Here is a 19,670-nt window from a genome sequence, read left to right as displayed (position 1 = left end):
TATTTCTGTATTCTTAAAAAACATTTCTAGTACCTACACTTCGTTCATATTAGCCATTTTTATTCTGTACCTTGTGATGGCTGGAAAAATATCTCAGTTTCCTTCCCTTCCACATCTTCCTTATGTGGTTTGTACCCCAAAATGAAGTCTTCTTGAAAGACATGAAGCAATTGTGTGTTTGAGCCACACTGAAATATTAAGCAATAGTTACGCTTCCAGAAAAATAAGGCAACATTTAGTACTGATGCAATTATTTCTTTCCTGCGATCTAGCTACCTATGAGGATCACTTTCTTTTATAATGTTAAAAGTTACCTTAATGCATCTGAAAACCTGAATGTTTTCCTTTTATATTACGAACAGCATATTCTAGAACCTATTGTTTGTATATGCAAATTACTTCACTGAGATCTACTCTGCTAGACACATTCTGTAATAACATTTTTGCTGCAGTTATTGACAGATGCATTAGTACCTGATTGTTTTTTATTACTTTAGGTGTTGAATAAATGACAGTGGGAAAAACTCTTAGACCTTTATCCCTTTTCAGTGGGAAGACATGTCTGCAGTGAACTGCTTAGGAAATCTAAAAAAAAAAAAAGGGAATGATTTTCAGATTCTCCTTCTGTTGTATATCTCAACAGCTGTCCTTCCTGACAGCAACAGATTTCCTTGCAGTACCTCCACCTCTCTACAAAGGAGGCTGCTGGCACTGAAATCCTTTTCTGCAGGCAAGGAAAAATATGTCCCCAAAGACAGAGATGGCTAAATTTTCATGCTGCAAAACACCCTCTTTTTCCAGAGAAACATGGAAAGAGAGTATTTTCTGTACTCATCTATAAAAATTCTAGACAAGTATTCTGTAAATTTGAACTTAAGATTGAAGATCCCATGTGATTTAATACTTAAAAGCATGGGAATTTATTGACAAATAGAGAACTACTTCTTTATATGTGTCAAAAACGTCCAGATACCTAATTAAGAAATGGTAAAACACTGTTGTTACAGACTGCTTCCTAACACAAAACAGCACTGGAACATGTCTGGTCAAAATAACCGTAAGAACAAGATATAATGCTGCTACCTCCTCATTGTTGAAAATGGATAGCCGTTTTAGAGTTAACTAGGTTGATCAACAGACAGAGCTACTAAACACCTTTATGTGAAACCCTTGAAGAACTAACCATTTACTTACTTTGTTAGTTATTGCATCAAGTTCAATAATGCATCCTGGTCGAGCAGTAGATTGTTGACTCACAATATTAAACACTTCCCCAATAAGTTTCTGAAACAGAAAAAAAATAAATTAGAGGAGTTAGTATATTTTTCCTTCGGACAGAAGGAAATTGCAGTCACAACAAACTGATGCTTTATTTTCCTTGTTAGCATAAACTGTAACAGAGTTCTTACTCTTGTCACTTAAAAAGTATTTCTTAAGACATTTGCACTGTTGTGTCTGTACCTACTCATGGGGATAGTGCACTAGTTTTAATGGGAACTAAAGAGTGTTTATTTAAAGACTTATAGTTTAATAACATAACTTGGTATCTGTCACATGAGAGTGTCAAATAAACTGCTTCACTTCTGTTTAAAGCTTCAGGTTTTGTCACAACATGTAAAAAATATCAGTATAGCTTATACATAAACTGAAGGCTCTACTGATTTCTGCTCAAATGTTCACAATTACTGCTCTTGGAACAGATTCCTCAGGCTGATCTGAATACTGACAGGCTCTACCTTGCAGGATAGCTTAGAAAATAACAAAATAACGGAAAAAAAGGAAAGATGTGCTTCTTTATACAGTAACAGTGCAAGATCAGGCTTTACTTTGCTTAAAGTTATAGAAATTAAACATTAAAGAGGGATGAAAAAATAACTAATATTACCCTTGGCAATAACATGCCAATTCCCCCTTATCCCACCATCTCTGCCCTTCCTCATGTACAGATAACTTCAGTGGATACATCTAAGTCTGCTCTACTGTCTTCACCTTCCTACTTTCTCTGACTTCCCCTCTTTTAAAAAAACAAAGAAAGAAATCCTGTTTTTCCTTTCCCCACCTGCTACAGGCTGGGGAAGCCTGTCAGGGGAATTTTGTTTCAGTGCAGCCACTTTTAGTAGTAATAGCTGTATTTCTGACTGCTGATGTTTAGACAGAGATGCAAACCACAACATTATGTAAGGTATAAGGCATAAGATCCTCTACACAGAATGGCAAAAAAATTACACAGAACCAAGTGAAGACAAACTCCCCACTAAAGAGGGGAGTGACCTTAAGTACTTAAAATACTTTCAAACCATTGCTACAGAAAACTTACAGATGATTCAGGGTCAGATAATTCATCTAGAAGTTTTCGTGCATCTACAACAGCTTGGTAGAGTCTCAAGTTTTTGCCATCAGATGCAACAAAGCACGCACTAGCAGAATTGCAGTATGTACCTAACAGAAAACACAAAAACTTAATAATTAAAAAAAGGGGCAGTGAAATGGCATCAGGTAATCTATTACGTTCCACATCACTGCATCTGAATCCATTTCTAACACAATGTCCATAAAGCATCGAAGCAAAAAACCAAAGCAAATGTGTGCATTAAACCACCACTATCTGAATTCTGAAATAACTCCCTTTCTCCTCATTTATGTAACTGAAATTCCTCATTAAAGTTGAGTAATCTAAGCAGAACTCATATTTACAAATAACGGTTCACACATACAAAAACCATTATGTAGTACACCTGAAGGAATGTTGCCATTCCTTAAGGGAAGCAGGTAGTTATTTGTGTTTAGAAGACTGTGGGATTTAGATAGCACAGAATGTTACTATGTAAACAGACAAAAGAATTTATTTTATTTTAAATAAAACACATGCAAAAATGACATTTTTAGTACTGGATGCAAAGATGACAACTTAATACAACAGCATGCTTGTGATCATTCAAAAATAATTATCTGAGTGGCTGAGGAGAGTCATAGTTGTAGAGACTATTTTGTCTTACCAGTACTGGAAACTATTTTGCTAACTGCAGTAGAAAGCTCTAAAATACAAAACCTGGAGAGTCATCCTAGGGCATGAGACATCAGATGATTTACTGCCTGACCTCTGAAAAAGTAGTTGCAGTTCTCTAAAGTTCATGTAGCCTGTTTCTTTAAAAGTCCTCTGTTCTAATGGGGCTTTTGTAAAACACTGACAGCCTGAAGAATTTGGGTATTGTTTCAGGATCTTCTAAGCAGAGTTTTTAGCCAGCATGTTAAAAGATTTTGATGATTTTTATCAAAATTATATCAAAATATAAATTTTGGCCGAAAACCTTTCCCAACTAATCAGATGTTCAAGTGGGCCAAATACTAGTTCTGCTCGACCCACCGCCTCCTGCAGCTCTATGTGGCCACCAAACCAAATGACCAAGTTGTCAGAACATCTGCATTATTAACAGGATGGCAATACAGAGAACACTCAATGAAGCTGCCTAAAGCACTGAGGAAAGGGATCATCTTATTCTTTGTGAGAGCGATGATTACTTATTCACACAAAGAAGTTACTGGATGTCAGCTGATTCACAGTAACTGCAGACACACTCAGACCAGATGAAATGTTTTGAAGTTGTTTAGCCTCAAAGGAAATAAAAATACTTAATTTGCATAATACAAGGAAATTGATGAAAAGTTAATATAAGTATACTCTGAATTACATTAGTAATTTATTTTGACAAATTAATTCTACAACTCATAGTGTTAACTCTATATGGAAACATGCTAAGTATACTCACCAAGGCAATAGCTGGGAATAAGTGTTGGAAGCCAGGCTACGTTAGAGAAAGCGGAGGTATGAAGAGAGTTAATTCGAGCCAATTCAGATACTCCTCCAGTGTACGATAAAGGTCCTATAGGGTCTACACGCCACAGAATCAGCTCACTATAGATTGCGTTTGGGTCATGGAACGTACGGGTTGCTGCATTTTTAAGCTGCTGCCTGGAAGAACCTTTCACATGTTTAATTGGATCCATTTTTCTGCTTATCCTATCAGAGTCCCAGGAACTGTCTGATTCAGGAGTTAGTAGAGCATTATGATGAGAAGATGTTAGCAGCAATGGTAAAACAGAATGGCAAGCTAGATCATTGAGATGAAAACGGTGACCGCAGTACCTAAATTTATGTGATACGGTTAGCACAGAAGTGAAAGCTGATTTATCAACAAAAGTAACTGCCCACTGATTTAGAGAGCCATCTATATGTTTGGAAACCATCATTACTTTTGGAGAAATTATATTCACATTTGCACTATCCTGGTCAAAGCTCGATCCTTTATTTGCTAGAGTCTTATCTGGAAAGTCCATTGTCTTCTGATAGACAGCATTACTGTCATCTTTTACAAAGATGGGGCAAGCATACATCATAATATTTTTGCTAAGGGAGCTAGCATCTCCTGATGGAAATGCAACAGGAATCCTAGAAGAAAATGAAACCTAAAAAAAAAATAAAAATAAAACAATTAGAATTTAACACCACAGCTTAAGTCTAAATAAATATTAGCTGTTTCATTAAGCTCATACCGATGTTCAGGTATAAAAGAAAGGACATAATGATTGTTGATTAAGATCATAAATAATAAAATATTTTCAAATATACAATACCTGAACTTGCCGAAAGATGCCTGGAGTGTATTCATCTAAATATTTCACATGCCACACCAAAAAGGTACCATCAATGGGATGGATAGTAAAAAGCATATCTGGATTTCTGTTCCATTCAGTTACGAGCAACTCAATTTTCTGATCTAACAAAACTGTCGGAAGAGGCATGCATGGGCCTGTTAGTAGAGATGTTTTGGGGCTTCCCTCTCTTTCTCCATCTTCATGTTCTGAAGAGCCTGTACCAGTCCCTGTCTCTGATTCTCTATCTATAGACAAGTCTGCAACAGAAAGGAAATGTGCCATTTAATGCATTAAAATGATTTCCCCATCAGTTTCTATTCAAAACAACATAATATTTCTTATCTGCTAAGGGTAGCGTTTGATAAGAACATTCATGTGTATTGTGGGTAGAAACATCTTTGTCTGCTGAAAAATGTGAGGGTCTGGCCCTTGACTATGGCTTCTAACTATGCAATACAATAATAAATATAACCATCCAAATTCAGATACTTAACAGTAATGCCCTGCCTAAAATTATTCTGGTCAAGTATATATACCCACATATTTTATATGAATGCTGGTTTCAAACTAACGTGGGTGGGTGTTTGTATTTAGAAACTAATAATGAAATATCATTGATCACAGTGATCATTGAGAAAGTAGTATGTATTGCATGTTCAGTAAGAATTATCATACACTTAACTACTGCATTGGTAATCTATATTTCAAGAACCTAAGCATTATAAATAACAAAATATATCATCAGTTTACTGTCACTAATTGGTTTTCCTGGTTTCTGTAAACAGATTTACGATTTTTACGCATGCTTACTGACCAAGTGACCCTCCTACAGCAACGTAAGGTATTTCTGGTAGGACACTTTTTCATTCATTTCACTATTGCGTTCCAACAGAGTACCTCACTGCGTTTTTCATGCCTACAATTACAGCAGTCAAAATTTCAGCTGTAAATGTCTATTTCAGGTTAGTGATGTTAGCACTTTAATTCTTGTGGTAAATAAATGCATTAATTACTGCATTAATGCACTTCAAAATGATTCTTGTGCTACATATCTCAATATTACTAACCATGATCTAATTTCATATGTAAACCTTTCTCTTTTTCTTCCATTTCTTCTTCCTCTTCAGCCTCAACATCAAAATCTTGTTCTAATTGTTGTTCAGAGATTTTTCTTAGATGCTGCATAAACACTTCAATAGATGATGTAAAATTAAATTCTTTATTATTCAACCAGTGAACAACGAAGCCTCCATTTCCTTCATCTATATTAAAAGCTGTTCCAGCCAAGACTGATGGAATATCTGTGGACATTTTTAAACAAATTAAAAAAGCTATATATTAAACTGCTTACCTTTAAAATATATATATACAACACATACACACAGATTTAAGACATTTAGGTTATTTTAGGCAAAACCTAAAAATTGTTAATAATTTGTGCCTGTAAGATCAGAAAAGGTAGGATACAAATCAAGTTTACATGAAATTGAAATAAAAAATTATAAGGATATTTTGAATTCAATAAATTTACATGAAAATTAATACTTATGTGAATGGTAAGTGATACTCAACAGTTCTAATTGCACAATTTCATATGTTGCAATATCGTCATTTCACATAGAGATTTTTGGTCACGAACATGATTGCTCTTTAGTTTTTCACTTGTTTATAATATTCTGCATTATTCTATAAAAAGCAGCTGGTTTCCTGCCAAAAAATCTGGTACAGCCTTTTTTTTAATTCATTATCTATTCTGTAGGACACAAATACTCTATTCATCATATACCACTGCCTCCCAAAACCCAACAATCTAACACCAAGCAGACACGCAATTTAGGTTTCTTTTGCTTTCTAACATGCAAAGATGAATTCAATTGGCTTTTAGAAGTTCTGAAGGTATTCAGAATAAATTCACGTTTATTTGTCTTACAAAACTCTATGAGAAATAACAGGCTTGTGAAATAAGTCTTCCTACAAATTCCCTGTATTCAATTAGGTAAAGCAAACAATGTATAACTCTGTCTCCTCTCCCTCCCCCACCTTTTTTTTCTTTTGTCCATTTTGTGTAAAGATATTATTACAGTTTAATAAACAGTTGTAATATTTCACCTGTATTAGGGTTGATGCTTGCTGCTATGTGGAAATGACCAAGTGCATTTGCGTGATGTGAAATGTGACGCTGAACTTCGTGAGTACCCTGTTGATCTGGCAATACATCTGTATGGGTAACAAGAACTGATGACCTCCTTTGTCCTTTTCTCATATTTTTCAACTCGTGAATTGTCTGGTATATTTATAAAAAAAAAAAAAAATTAAAATTAAGCTGTAAGGTAAAAATTCACACTTAGTAAAGCCTAAAGCTTTTTACCTTCTTTCTACGTAAGACGTGAAGATTAATTTGAAAAGGATTACTTGAAATATATTTCAGCAGAGATTAGTAACACTTGTATACCTCAGTTCTAGCTAAAGGCAAAGCTCTTCTAACAGTCTTCTGAAAGTTTCATTAATATCTGCTAAAACAACAACACAAAAATACACACTATTTTGTGTAACTTTCATAAACAAGATTATGGCAATCTAAAAGCAGCAACCTTTCCAATGTAATTTTATAAGGAATTATTTTTGAGAATAGAAAATTGCTGAGAGCACAACTGACTGAACAGCCCAAAGCATATTTGGTTTCACTTTCCCTATTTGTTGATAGTCATGATACATAAGAACTTCATCAGACTGTAGTAGTCTACAAATGAGTAGTGGGGTGTTTTTTTATTTTCTTGGTTTTATATTGATAGGTTTTCTCTTACTGTAAACTTGATATGACTGCCACTGGAATTTTGAGCACTCTAGTACCACTTTTTGGAAATGCAGTTATCAAATCAGATAGCTAAAAATTAAAAGATTTATTGCTTCCTGTGTTTCTATAATGACAGACTTCCAGAGCCAATCAGAATGAAACTATCACTATTCCATATTAAACATCGTCTCATCACTATTAGCTATAGAAAAAGCAGATTGAGTTTTAAGAACATAGAACTTTGGTGCAGAGTTGCAAAGTCTGATTTCTTCATTGTTTTGTAACAAACTTCAAAAACTGATATGTAATAATTCAGACTATTTTTATCATTATAAGAACTAGATAATACACATTCATCGAATTCTACATCCTTTAAGCATTTAATTTTTAAGAATCTTGAAATAAAAAAGTGACAAGTATTTACTTGTACCTCTAGTGCATGCTGTATACTGTCCTTTTGCTTTCCAGATGGAGAGATGGTGCTGCTAATGCTGGAAGTGCTGGTTTCACAGATCTGCTCACCAAGAAGTGTATCTTCTGGTAGCAATGTCTCTGACCAAAGCCGACAGATGCCATCAAGACAAGATGTGAGTAACACGTTACAGACCAAACCCCTAACAAGAGACATATCAAGGTTACTGCCCAATGCAATTAAATTAGTTATATGGACACAGTGGAAATTAGAGAAGAGTAGTTGTTGTTTCATCCAAATTTCTGCCTCTCTGCTAACTAAAGGTTTTATATCACTAGTGATTTCTGGCATGCTGCTAAACCCATTTTGGATTTGGCAAAACATACTGACTGTTGGCAAAAGTGCATGTGAACATGGAATTATTATTATTTGATAAATGAACAGTTATTATAAAACTGCAGTTATCAAACTGCCTCAACTATATGACTTGTTGGACTATGCGAAGAATGCATAATTTTTACTAAATAACTAAAAGTTAAATTGAACAACTAATTAATAACCAGTATACACAATACAAATTAGCTTACTAAATGCTGATCATTTAAATAAGTATTTTATTTCCAATGTCATAGCACCAATTGGTGAAGACAAAGCTTTATATTCATGCTTCCTGGCATACCTTGAGAAGGCAATAAAGTTTAGACTATCTTTTAGAATAAATCTCACCTGTTAACATGACTATCACTATTGTACTAGGTAATACAAAAGCTTATGGGAAGATGTTAATACGTTTTATTTCCACCAAGTATACGCAGAGAAATCTAATCATGCTCTTGATGGCCAAACTTTAAGCAAAGTGTTAAAAAAATACTTTTCAAAGCCTTGCCTGGGTTTTTTAAAAAGAAAACTTTCGAACCTGGGCATGTACTTGCTAATGTTACGCCATGAAAATCCTGTCACTGATCGAGGATGCGCCAAATAAACAAATGCGAAGTTGACAACCCCTGAGCTTTTTTTCTTTTCTTCATTCTCTTGGGGCAGAAGAGATGACTTCCAACCAGTCATAGGATACCAAACCTTTAAGAGGCAGTCATTCTAGGTAAAGCAATAAAAAAACATGGGGTTAGCTAGCTATAATTAAAAATATCACAAAAATAAAGTCCCAAATAATAAGGAAACTGCTGTTCTGGTACTGTTTGCACTTTTCCAGGCAACCCATTTCTGAGACCACTTATTTCATTGATGGTCCTCCTGGAATAAGCTACAGGACTGAAGAAATATTCTGCTGGCAATAGTCCACTCCTATAAGGACTTTTTCTTGCAGTCCAATTGGCCCCCTACTTTTCTCTTGGTTCACTGTGCATTTTCTGCTTAGCACATATGAATGCTTAAAATGCCACGTCCATTTCCCTGCAAAGACAGAAGCCAGAAACTAACTAAGTGCTACTAACACTACAATGTTAAGTTCATTAATAGTCAGTTTCTCCACTGAGACAACTCATGTTGGTTGCCATGCACAGGAAGCCTGACTTTCATGGAAAGCACTGTACCTACTGAGTACAGGCACAGAGTGGAGGAGCAGATGCATATTACAACCTTACCCTCCACCATCACAGCCTATGCTACCTTCCTGGTTTAAATGGTTGGGCACCATTGATGTAATTATTGAAACAGAACTGAAATGCTGAAACAGTAATACTATTAATGCTGTTAAGTGAGACTGGAGTATGACTATACTCATGTGAGCTAAGGACCACATTACTAATATGGCTACAGTAATTGTACACAGCTAGATGCCACATCCCTGGGTATCAGGACTTGCTGCTGGAATGGTGATACAGAATAAAATAAAGATATGAATGACAAATATCTGAGTGTAGATATGAGATAGTATTTCCTGACAAGCATCAAAAAGTACACTATCTGACTACAGACTCTGCAAGGAGGAGGTCTGACAGACAGCCCTGTTAAGAATTATGATTAGGGCTGTGTATCTACCTCACGAAACAACTAACATGTTCTACAGACAGAAAATTATAGAACTGTCCTACAGACAGAAAATTCTGGAACCATTTGCCTCATCTAATTCGCCAAATATTTGGCTATATAAAAGTATATTCACGGGAAATGTAGAACGAAGCAATTTTTTTATAGTTTTCTAACCACAATGATTCTATATGTAGTAATTATTAAGGAGTTGAAAGTAAGAGTTTAGTCATAAAACAACATAGCTCATGATTCAGTTGTCCTCTTTAGTAAGTGTAGGAAAACAAAGCTTCTTAAAATTCGTCTAATTGTTCAACCAACATTAAGTGCAAGCAATAAATGCTTACCTAACCAAACTTGAAAACCAAAGGGAATCACTCAAATGAGAGGGTGACAATAAAGAGAATTATTAATTGAAAACTGAGCATGAATAGCAATATGATAAAAAATACCACAAACTGAAATGGAAGTCAAGAACTGATAACTGAACCCAGAATTCACTAAATAGAAAATCTTTCCTAATTTGTACACTGAGCTGTACGTATTATCAGTTCAAAAGGTATCTTTTTGTTAAATAAAACCCCTTGCAATCACTTATTCAATTTTTCTTTTTCTGTCCTTACTTTCCCAGCTGTTGCAAAGTATTCACCATCAGGAGACCATGCCATCAAATGTACTGATACTGCAGTCCTAAAGAATACAAGAGTAAAGTTTTAAGTTGTAAGTAAAGTCTATTTATTCCACAGTATTATTCCATATTCAGTTGATTAAATATTACTGTTCATTACTTAAATGAAATGTATTAGTGTTTTATAGTTGTTGCTTTAAGCATACTTTAGAAATGGCAGAATCATAAGAAGTATTTTCTACAATGAAACAAAATAATTAGTATTTTCAAAATTTTACAGAAAAACAGCCCATAAAATACACTGTTTTAAGTATGGCAAGCCTAGGCTACATCCAATGACATCACAGAAGTGAAATTTGTCCCACCTACTCCTCTACTCCCAGTGAAGACAAATCATAGGAAGAAATGAAAGTGAACATCATCTAGATAATTTGTGATATTATTTGTCTGTGACTACAGCTTAAGGGTCTGATGCCTGAAAGAGGAAAGTAGCCTATACAGCGCTTTGTGGGCACAAAATCTAAAATGGCTTATAAAAAGTCAAGAGAAAACAGGTTTATAGGCAGCTGCTTCCCAAGACTGCTTGTATACTTACAGAAATGGCTGATCATGAAGCACTTCCATAACATGGATCTCAAACAGAACTGGGCAAAATGTTTCAGGACCCTCTGGCTAACATTCAAAAAGCAGCTCTCATCTTTATCAGTGTAGCATATCTGCCTGCTACTGCTCCTCTGTTCAGCCTTATCCAATATCTCAACACCACTTTCAAAGAAAATAGTGACAATTTTGATACATCGCCAGTGCTACCGTCTGGGTAAGCCTTTGACTAGCTGGTCTGGTGATAGGTCACTTGCAAGAGTGAGGAATTTTTACTTGGAATAACTTACATCATGTGGATTTTTATGGTATTTTAAGCTGATTTAAAAGCACATTTTAAAATATGGTTTTGGAAAGAAGATACGGTTGATAAATGAGGTGGCACTGCAATTTGTCTTAAAATAAAAATTATCTCACTCACTTGCACTGCCAGACACATTTCCAGTCATTTAGAACTGGAAGAACTTTATCGTCTTTGACCTGATTGTCAGGATCATCATCATCTTCTTCTAGAATGTCACTAGATGGAGGGGCCCACAATTGCAAAAAGTCAGTTGCTGTCAGCAGCCTGTTACCTGAAAGTGAGTAATAGCAAAGCTGTGAAGGCAAGATGATGCATGTATATTGAAAGATTAAGCCTGTCATCACGTTTTGCTGAGAATTATTCAAAACAGGTTGAAAACTCAACTTTATAAATTCAGTTTTAAATATGATAGGGTATTCAATCATATTATACAGCTGTTTTTATTAAAACATTTTGAATTTATGTTTTAAGAAAGAACATGTGTTTTTTTGTGACTTCAAATGATAAATCATATTAAGTAAGCAACATTACATCTCAAACACACATCTTATAAAAATCTGTGTCCGTGTACACTGCTGATTTTAATTGTGATAAAATTATGTCTACACGATTATCTATGGTAATTCAAGTCAGTTAACAACTTAACACTGTGATTCCCAAACTAAGATCTTGCGTAAGAGATTCAAACACTTGGCACAACATCTTCACAAATGTTAAATGTAGCCTCACATTTTATGCAACCCTGCCTAAGAACAGATAATCTAAAATTTCCATATTCATGTTCTCACTTTACTACAATAACAACAGTTTGTGTACAAGGTCTCCTAACTACAAATGTTGAACAAATACTGCACAAACTTCACATTACCTTGAGGATCCCATGCCAGGTTATAAGTCATGGAACTGAGGAAGAATTGCCCAGTTTTAAGCCACTGACACTTTAGTTGCTGTGGTTTAAAAACAGTAAAGAATTAATTCTCACATCAACAGCAAAATACAAACATTGGTATTTCATTCTTTCCCTATGAAACTGGTATTAAGTCTGTTGCAAAAACATTCAGGATGCTGTGGCAGATGTCTGAATCTAGTTTTAATAATTTCTTTAATTGTTTTATAAAACTTAAAATGCTCTATGCATCACACCAGGACCTGTCACAGATATAAATATGTATGTAGATTACTTTAGCTAGGTCATATAACAGTATACAGGATGTCAGTATAGATAGAACAAAGATTGTGAAACCTGCTTGAGAATCACATAATAGTTAGGGCTGGAAAGGACCTTAAGATAATCTAGTTCCAACTCCCCTGCCATGGGCAGGGACACCTCACACTAGACCATGTTGCCCAAGACTCTGTCCAACCTGGCCTTGAACACTGCCAGGGATGGAGCATCTACCATACCAAGAACATACGTAGTGCTTGAGTGCTCAGCTATGGCTGTGCAGTTAATACAAGCCTGGGTACATATATACAAGTCTAAGCCATATTTCTGTACCACAAGTCTGATGATCTCTTCAAGCTATAGAATCACAAATGTGTCACCGTGTCATTCTAGTATGAGATTCAAGAATGTTATTGTGAACTTAGCAGATGTGCAGAGCGCCCAGTTTGATTCATGCAGTGGAAGACTCTATACATCCAATTTTATTATGGATGGTGGAAAATGTTTATCCACTAGTCTTTCATGTGCCAATGTAATTTAATAACTGGCAGACAGACTTTTGCCTCTTCTAAGAGCCTAAACCAAATTACAAGCATGAAATACATACTTACACTGTTTCTTTTATGAGAATTTATACCAAGTGGTTCAAAAATGCAAACAGCATTCCCATATGATGCTGCAATCTGGAAAGAAAAAAGTAACACTGAAGACTCAAAGTGTAAGGTTAGGAGATAAGTATAACCACTCCTCAGTATTCCAAAATAGCTAAAGAACTTCCAGTACCTCTTCTATGTGTCATTGTTCAAGAAAAATGAAATGAATCCAAATGTCATTAATTATATGTCTACTTTCTTAAGGAAGTTGAGAAATACACCCTTCTGAACAAGCCCATCTTTAAGATTTTAACTCTGAGTAGGGAAGACACTTTGTTCAGTGGGATAAACACTGTCAGATCTAATACATTCTTCTAGGGTAACTATTGTTAATGCATAAGGGAAAGCTGATGCCTTTACTACTTCTGCTCATGTTCTGTCTACTTCACAGGTAATTAATAAATGAATTATTAGTGACTGGGTCTCTGTGTTCCCAGATTCTATTCTGTACCACTGAACAAACAATAATTATGAGAAATGGGAAGAAATGTAATTCTATTTTGAATACTTAAGTATGTTTTGAGGGAGATAAATGGTAAATGGAAAAACTGAAGTACTTGTACCACTGAACCCCTCAATTTCTTTTACCCACAGAAACCTCCCTACACAAAATGGTCTTTATTGGGAATCTATCTGGTCAGGTTGCTAATACTCATGTGCTTATGAGTACTTTTGACTACCTTTAAAAATCCTTTTCCTTCCTTAAAAGATTCTTAAAAGACTTGTCTCAGTTCTTCCCATTCAAGATCTGGTTTCCTCAATACAGAAATTATGTAAAAGTTTCAAAATATTTATTAGGAAATCTTATTTCCTCTTCAGGGCAGTGGAAGGAGGCTGCAACAACACACTCCTACAAAAAACAACAGTCCTTGAGTTCAGAGTCCTGAATGCAGAATCACCCAGGGGGTCATGATGATCTTGCAGGGGCCACCTGTGCAGCTGGAATCTCTCTTCCAATCCTACTGGGACTGCCTGGCTGCTGTGCAGGGGCCTTGTTGACTAAACCTGCCCAAACCCTAACTAGGGCTTTCTCAATACTACAACTAACTTTTAACTAGCTAATATTAGTAAAGCAGTGACAACTGACAAACAAAATTTGCTCAGTGCATTACGATAACTTATAAGTTTTTCCCAGTAACATGAACTGCCTCTTTATCATTGTTAGGGATTAAAAATAAAACCACATAGCCAGGCAAGGGCCCTCGCAGTTGTGACTGCTCATGCTGTAGCACTTCTAAACACATTAAACATGCCTAAGCTTTTCTGAAAAATAAAGTATTTTTAATTCATTACTTTGGAGGACACAAACACCCACTCACACATATGTGTGTATATATATGTATAAATGAATATTTATCTGTATATTCGCTAGCTAGATGAAAGTATACAATAGTGGAAACAATAACAACCATTTCAGTACCATTCCAGTTCTGATACTATACTATAACTAATACATATTTCCACATTTTGTTAGACCTGTTATTGCAGGTCCTGGAAAGGAATAAAACCCATTGTTACAAAATGTCTATCCTCTCCCTCCCCCCCGCCCCCCCCCCCAAAAAAAAACCCAAAACAACACACCCATACTATTAAATTCAAACAATTCTCTGCGTAACACAAACCTCAAAGTGTTACTCAAAGTTACAGATCAGTAAAATAAGATCTTTGCCATGAAATTAACTCATTAACAACCTTAATGTATTATATTGCTGTTTATTTCATTTAGAGTATTCTGTTAAAAAAACCCACAAAACTATAGGAATTTATTAAAATCCTTACCCTGCCTTGTTGCTGGGAGCACTCCACACAACTGACCTGGATATTTCCATGTTTAGCACCAGGAATAATTTGCACACATTCAAAGTCATCTGCCAGAATAACAATATCACAACCAGAGCCATATGCCTGAAATATTTGAAAAAGAAATACAATGAAAAAATTTATTTAAAAAACTGAATGCATATTAGACAAGTTTGAGAGCTCTGTAAAAATCTCCATTTAAACAAGGTGTTATTATGCAGCAGGTTTATCCTAACCAATTCAGTAGCACTGCGAAAATAAGCAACAAGTAACAAAGGAGGCCTTAAATCTTCCAGGGCTTAAATCACAGCAAATAAAACCAGTACAAAACCCAAACAAAAAAAGCCTCGAACTTACTCTAGAACTCAAGCTCTGTTTGTATTTTCATACATTCATTTTGTGGACTTTTTTTTTTTCAGGTTTTAGTTGTTTGGGTTTTTTAATCCCCTCCAATTCTTGATGCCTCTGAGAGCAAGGCAGCCAAGAGTCTGCTGTTCAGGTGGACTAACTGAATTTGCATATAAATTTCTTAAATATGTGTGCCCCCCACTTTATTTTTTTTTAAGAATAAGTTATAGAACAATGAAAGCTTGCAGCTATTGGGAGAATAAATCACATAAATCTGCCTGCCAACCTTCACCTGTCCTAGTGTGTCAGAGTATTCTAAAAAGTTAATCACTCCAGATGATCTGTTCCACTGACTCCCACATTCAGGCAGAGAAATCCTCTCTAGCATCTGTCTACCAGTAAGCCTTTCTAAAGTAAACATTTATAGCTACAATTCTCTTTCCTTAAAGTAAGTTTTCCACTGATTCCAATACAGTAGGCAGAAATTTTACAAGAGATGAATTAAGCAGAGGGTACAAGTCCTCGACAGTCAATTTCAGATGGTACAAAATTACTTTGGCATTTTAACTTGTCCCCTGCTTCTTTCACAGGCAAATTTCCAAATTCCTGAGTTCTAGCCCTCTCCTTTAAACTTTAAAATCAGTTTAAAGGCTACCTGCATTATTTTTTATAAGTGTATGAGAAGTTGTGTATCTATAGATTTACAGGATCAGTGCCCATCGATTTGTACATGAAAAGAATAGTGCAAGATGGAACTAGAATGCACAATTTAGGTCTCATGACCTGCTACGTCTACTTCTAATCCTCCTGGGAAGGAGCAACAAGTGAGTAAGTCTGAAGAAAAAGGTTTAACTTAGTTAAAGTACAGTCACTGCTAAAACCAAGAAAGGAGCAGCAATAAAAGCATTGAAGCAGAAACTCAGGCCTCAGAAATTAACACACCATACAACTGCACAAAAAAAAAAAAGAAAACTGTTCAGAACATAGATTGTCTAAAAGATTTCCAAGGTCATCTCATAAAAACAAAGTGAAACAGTACTGTCTGAGCCCTCAAGCTCACAGCCGTTGTTCTGGGAAGGTCCGAGGAACTGATACTAGAGTTATTCATAGTGTAAGCAGAAGAAGGGAAAAAAACCCAACTGCTGTTAGAGGGAGATTATCTATGTAACAGAATATCCTAGCTCTCTGATGGTTGGGCTATGCAATTATTAGATCCAATTGGAAGGGAATCAGTTGTTATTAAAATGGAATAGGATTATTTCCAGAAAGTAAGAAAAAGAAAAGTGGGATTGTGGCATTGAACAGAAAGTATTTTCGTTTTCTTGTTTTCCTATCTTCTTAATATTGGAATTTGTTGCAAAACAAACTCCATCAGTGGCATGGAGTGCTGGCCAGGCCAGCAAATGTACACAAGTAGAGAGGAAAATGATGGAGACCAGGATCTGAATGTCCATAAGCAGACATAAAAATAAAAGCAGGTCTTCTTGTTCCAATAACTTATTCGGAATTTTAAGTTCAAAAGCAACTGATTCTCCCATTTATTTCAAAAGGTGAACAATTAAAACAGCAAAGGATTGAAAGACCTTTTTTTCAATAGTCTGTCTCATAACTACTAATACAAATCTACTAAAAGACATGATTTAAATAGTTACCTAATACAGTAAAAAAAGGTACAGATCCACTTCAAGCAAGGTCTTATACCTTTCTGATACCCTATCTTCACTGTCAGTTTTGATAACTTGACTGGCAAATTTCAAACTAAACTAAACATAATTTGCCCCTAGTTTCAATCCTGTTAGCAGGAGATCGGGACGTGTGTCTCAGAAACGACACAGGCAAAGGAAAAGACTTCTCAACTTTAATTGGCTTATGCTTACTATTCTCAAACATGCATGTTTTTATGTGTGTGTACAGTTAATAACACATGAATCAGAAAATACCCTGTTGACTCTGTGAGGCAAAACAATTCAATGTCTTCCTTTTAAAACATTTTAGTTTCCCTCCTGTCCCTTATAAGCACTTTTTATTACAGTGACAAAGCGGTATATTTTTTTCTGGCTAATTATACTATTTAGCACATTTTTACAAAGTTAAGTAAAAAACATGGTTGTGAACTAAAGATGTGGTTTACAGTAGTTTGTTTTTTTTTTTCTTCTTCAAGAATCATCGAGATGCAGAGATCTCTTTCCTGAGGGTACTTTTATTACTGTCATCCATATCCCTCCTACTCTTTGCCTGTGTTTGGCACTGCACCAACAAGTGACTCAGCACACCTAAGTGTCATGCCAGCAGAGAAGATCCAGTCTGTTAGGGAGCTTAGTTGGAACACATTTCCAACAGCAGGGTATCAGCCTTCAGCAAGTGCTGTCTCTTGGTTCTGAGGTAATTTTCTCAGTGTAGATATTTATTCTGAGAATGCGTCTCATTTCTTGACAGTATATTAAAGTATATTTACCTTAAACCTTAAATTTACTTTAAGAAGTACATTTATTATAACCTTTGAGAAAAGGTGCCCCTCATTTTAATGTGCCCACTTTTTCACACTTAGTCTCCAAATTTCTCAAAACAAAAAATATCAATATACTTTCATGTACTGTAAGATATTCCTGTATTTTATACATCTAAAAACAACTTTTCCATTTGATTACTTTTATGAGGCTTTTCTTATATACTCAAATATATTGAACATGTTTATACTTGAACAGAACACATTTCTATTAAATACTCTTTTCATTTTGTCCTTTCACTCCTTAAGCTGGTAATGCAGCAGAAGCACCCTACAGTGGCAAAGAACGGGGAAGTGTCATAATATTTAACATCATTACTTCCTTTTAGGGATTCAGCTGACAACATCTTCCGGAAGATCATTCATGCCACTACAGACATCTCCTGCCAGAAATAACAGTGGCCGCAATACTTGTGGCAGCAATCTGCATAGCCTGATGAAAGGAATGGAAAATTAGTAAGCTATACAAAAAGGAAAGATTGAAAATAAGATGCTGAGATACTGTTGTGGATGAGAGCAGCATAGAGTTCTTAAATAAACAGAATTATATGCAGTCACTGAATGAAACAATTGCAGTAAAAACCATCCACATGGAGTATCTGCCAAACTCCATTTCTAATGTCACTGATAACTTCAAAGAGAAAATTAAATGGAGTTGCAAAACAGCCAGAATGCAAGGATGACTTGCAGGATCCATAAGCAACTAATAAGCTGTAGTGTGCCAATGTCTGCTCTAACTCAAAATCTGGGACCACTGAAATGAACAACAAAGCGCTAATTGATGCAGGAGCACCAGATGGAAGTAGGACATTGTGTCCTAAGAGTTTATGCTATATCCTCAAATTTCAAATAATACAGAAGCAGCATTTGCATCTCTCTTTTTCAGCTGCCCATATTTTCTGGTTTGGTTGTCTAATTTTAATGTTGAACACTGGAACTAATAGACAGGGCAACGATTATTCCTTCACATTCTCATCTTGTTTTTCTCTTTATGTATTTTTCACTGTGTGTATACACACACGCACACAAACACACACACATAACATACACACACTTACAGAAAGATTAGTCTCTTTCTATAACCTGCAATTTACAAATTTGGTGTAAATGAAATAGACATCTTCAAGTTCCAATGTGTGCTATCTGGGGTACCGAGGCACTTCAAGAAGGTAAATGATGTGGAGGGAACAAAATCAGCCCACAGTGGTATTTAAAAAAACCTCAGAAATTCATAAACATCTAAAATTACATAAATTAATCACAAAATGTATTAAAACCTGCATTAAAGCATGTGTTGTCCTTATAGTACTCCTCCAGTATAACAACATTTGTCTTTAAGTTTCTGGCTATGGATAGTAACTGTAATACACAGAAATTCCTTCACTTTCCTACCTGTGATGAAGACAACTGAATTCTGAAATGTTTCCATACTTTCATAACGGATACATTTACACTTCCCCGCTCCCATGGCTAAGTGTTAGTACAATTACACACATTAATGCAAACTGGCAAAAAAACCCCAACCAACCAACAAAACCAACCCAACCCACTACTAGCCTGTGGCCTGTAGAACACCTCCCTAAATTGACATTCGAGACAAATTCATGATGAAACACTTTACAATACGCTTACACACAGACTACAGAGAAAAGGGAACATAGTAAGGATTCAGATGTTAAGTGTCTGTAATCCAGTTCACATAAACATGACACAGTGGAGAACATACAGATAGAGGTGATCCTGCCCCTCCATCATTCTGCTCTCATGAGACCCCACTGGGAGCACTGCGTGCAGTTCTGGTGTCCTCAGCGTAAAAAAGAC

The 19,670-nt window shown here is 35.5% G+C and overlaps 1 protein-coding gene across 3 annotated transcripts in view; it reads right to left on the bottom strand.

Annotated features, from left to right (window-relative positions):
• Positions 1-19,670, bottom strand: part of DMXL2 (Dmx like 2) — a 52,841-nt gene that overhangs the window by 28,619 nt on the left and 4,552 nt on the right. For 2 of the 3 annotated variants that reach the window (XM_065688768.1, XM_065688770.1), the window contains exons 2-15: positions 14,975-15,100; positions 13,154-13,225; positions 12,246-12,324; positions 11,495-11,648; positions 10,469-10,535; positions 8,776-8,954; positions 7,878-8,061; positions 6,763-6,937; positions 5,721-5,954; positions 4,633-4,910; positions 3,768-4,464; positions 2,318-2,439; positions 1,195-1,284; positions 71-188 (exon numbers count right to left, since the gene is read on the bottom strand). In XM_065688768.1, the coding sequence (XP_065544840.1) occupies positions 71-188; positions 1,195-1,284; positions 2,318-2,439; positions 3,768-4,464; positions 4,633-4,910; positions 5,721-5,954; positions 6,763-6,937; positions 7,878-8,061; positions 8,776-8,954; positions 10,469-10,535; positions 11,495-11,648; positions 12,246-12,324; positions 13,154-13,225; positions 14,975-15,100 (2,575 nt within the window). The remainder of the gene's footprint in view (positions 1-70; positions 189-1,194; positions 1,285-2,317; positions 2,440-3,767; positions 4,465-4,632; positions 4,911-5,720; positions 5,955-6,762; positions 6,938-7,877; positions 8,062-8,775; positions 8,955-10,468; positions 10,536-11,494; positions 11,649-12,245; positions 12,325-13,153; positions 13,226-14,974; positions 15,101-19,670) is intronic. The other variant, XM_065688769.1, reaches the window with a different exon arrangement.

The sequence above is a fragment of the Lathamus discolor genome, chromosome 8, assembly GCF_037157495.1.
Source record: "Lathamus discolor isolate bLatDis1 chromosome 8, bLatDis1.hap1, whole genome shotgun sequence".
NCBI lineage: Eukaryota > Metazoa > Chordata > Aves > Psittaciformes > Psittacidae > Lathamus > Lathamus discolor.
This window is presented reverse-complemented; position numbering and strand designations above follow the sequence as displayed.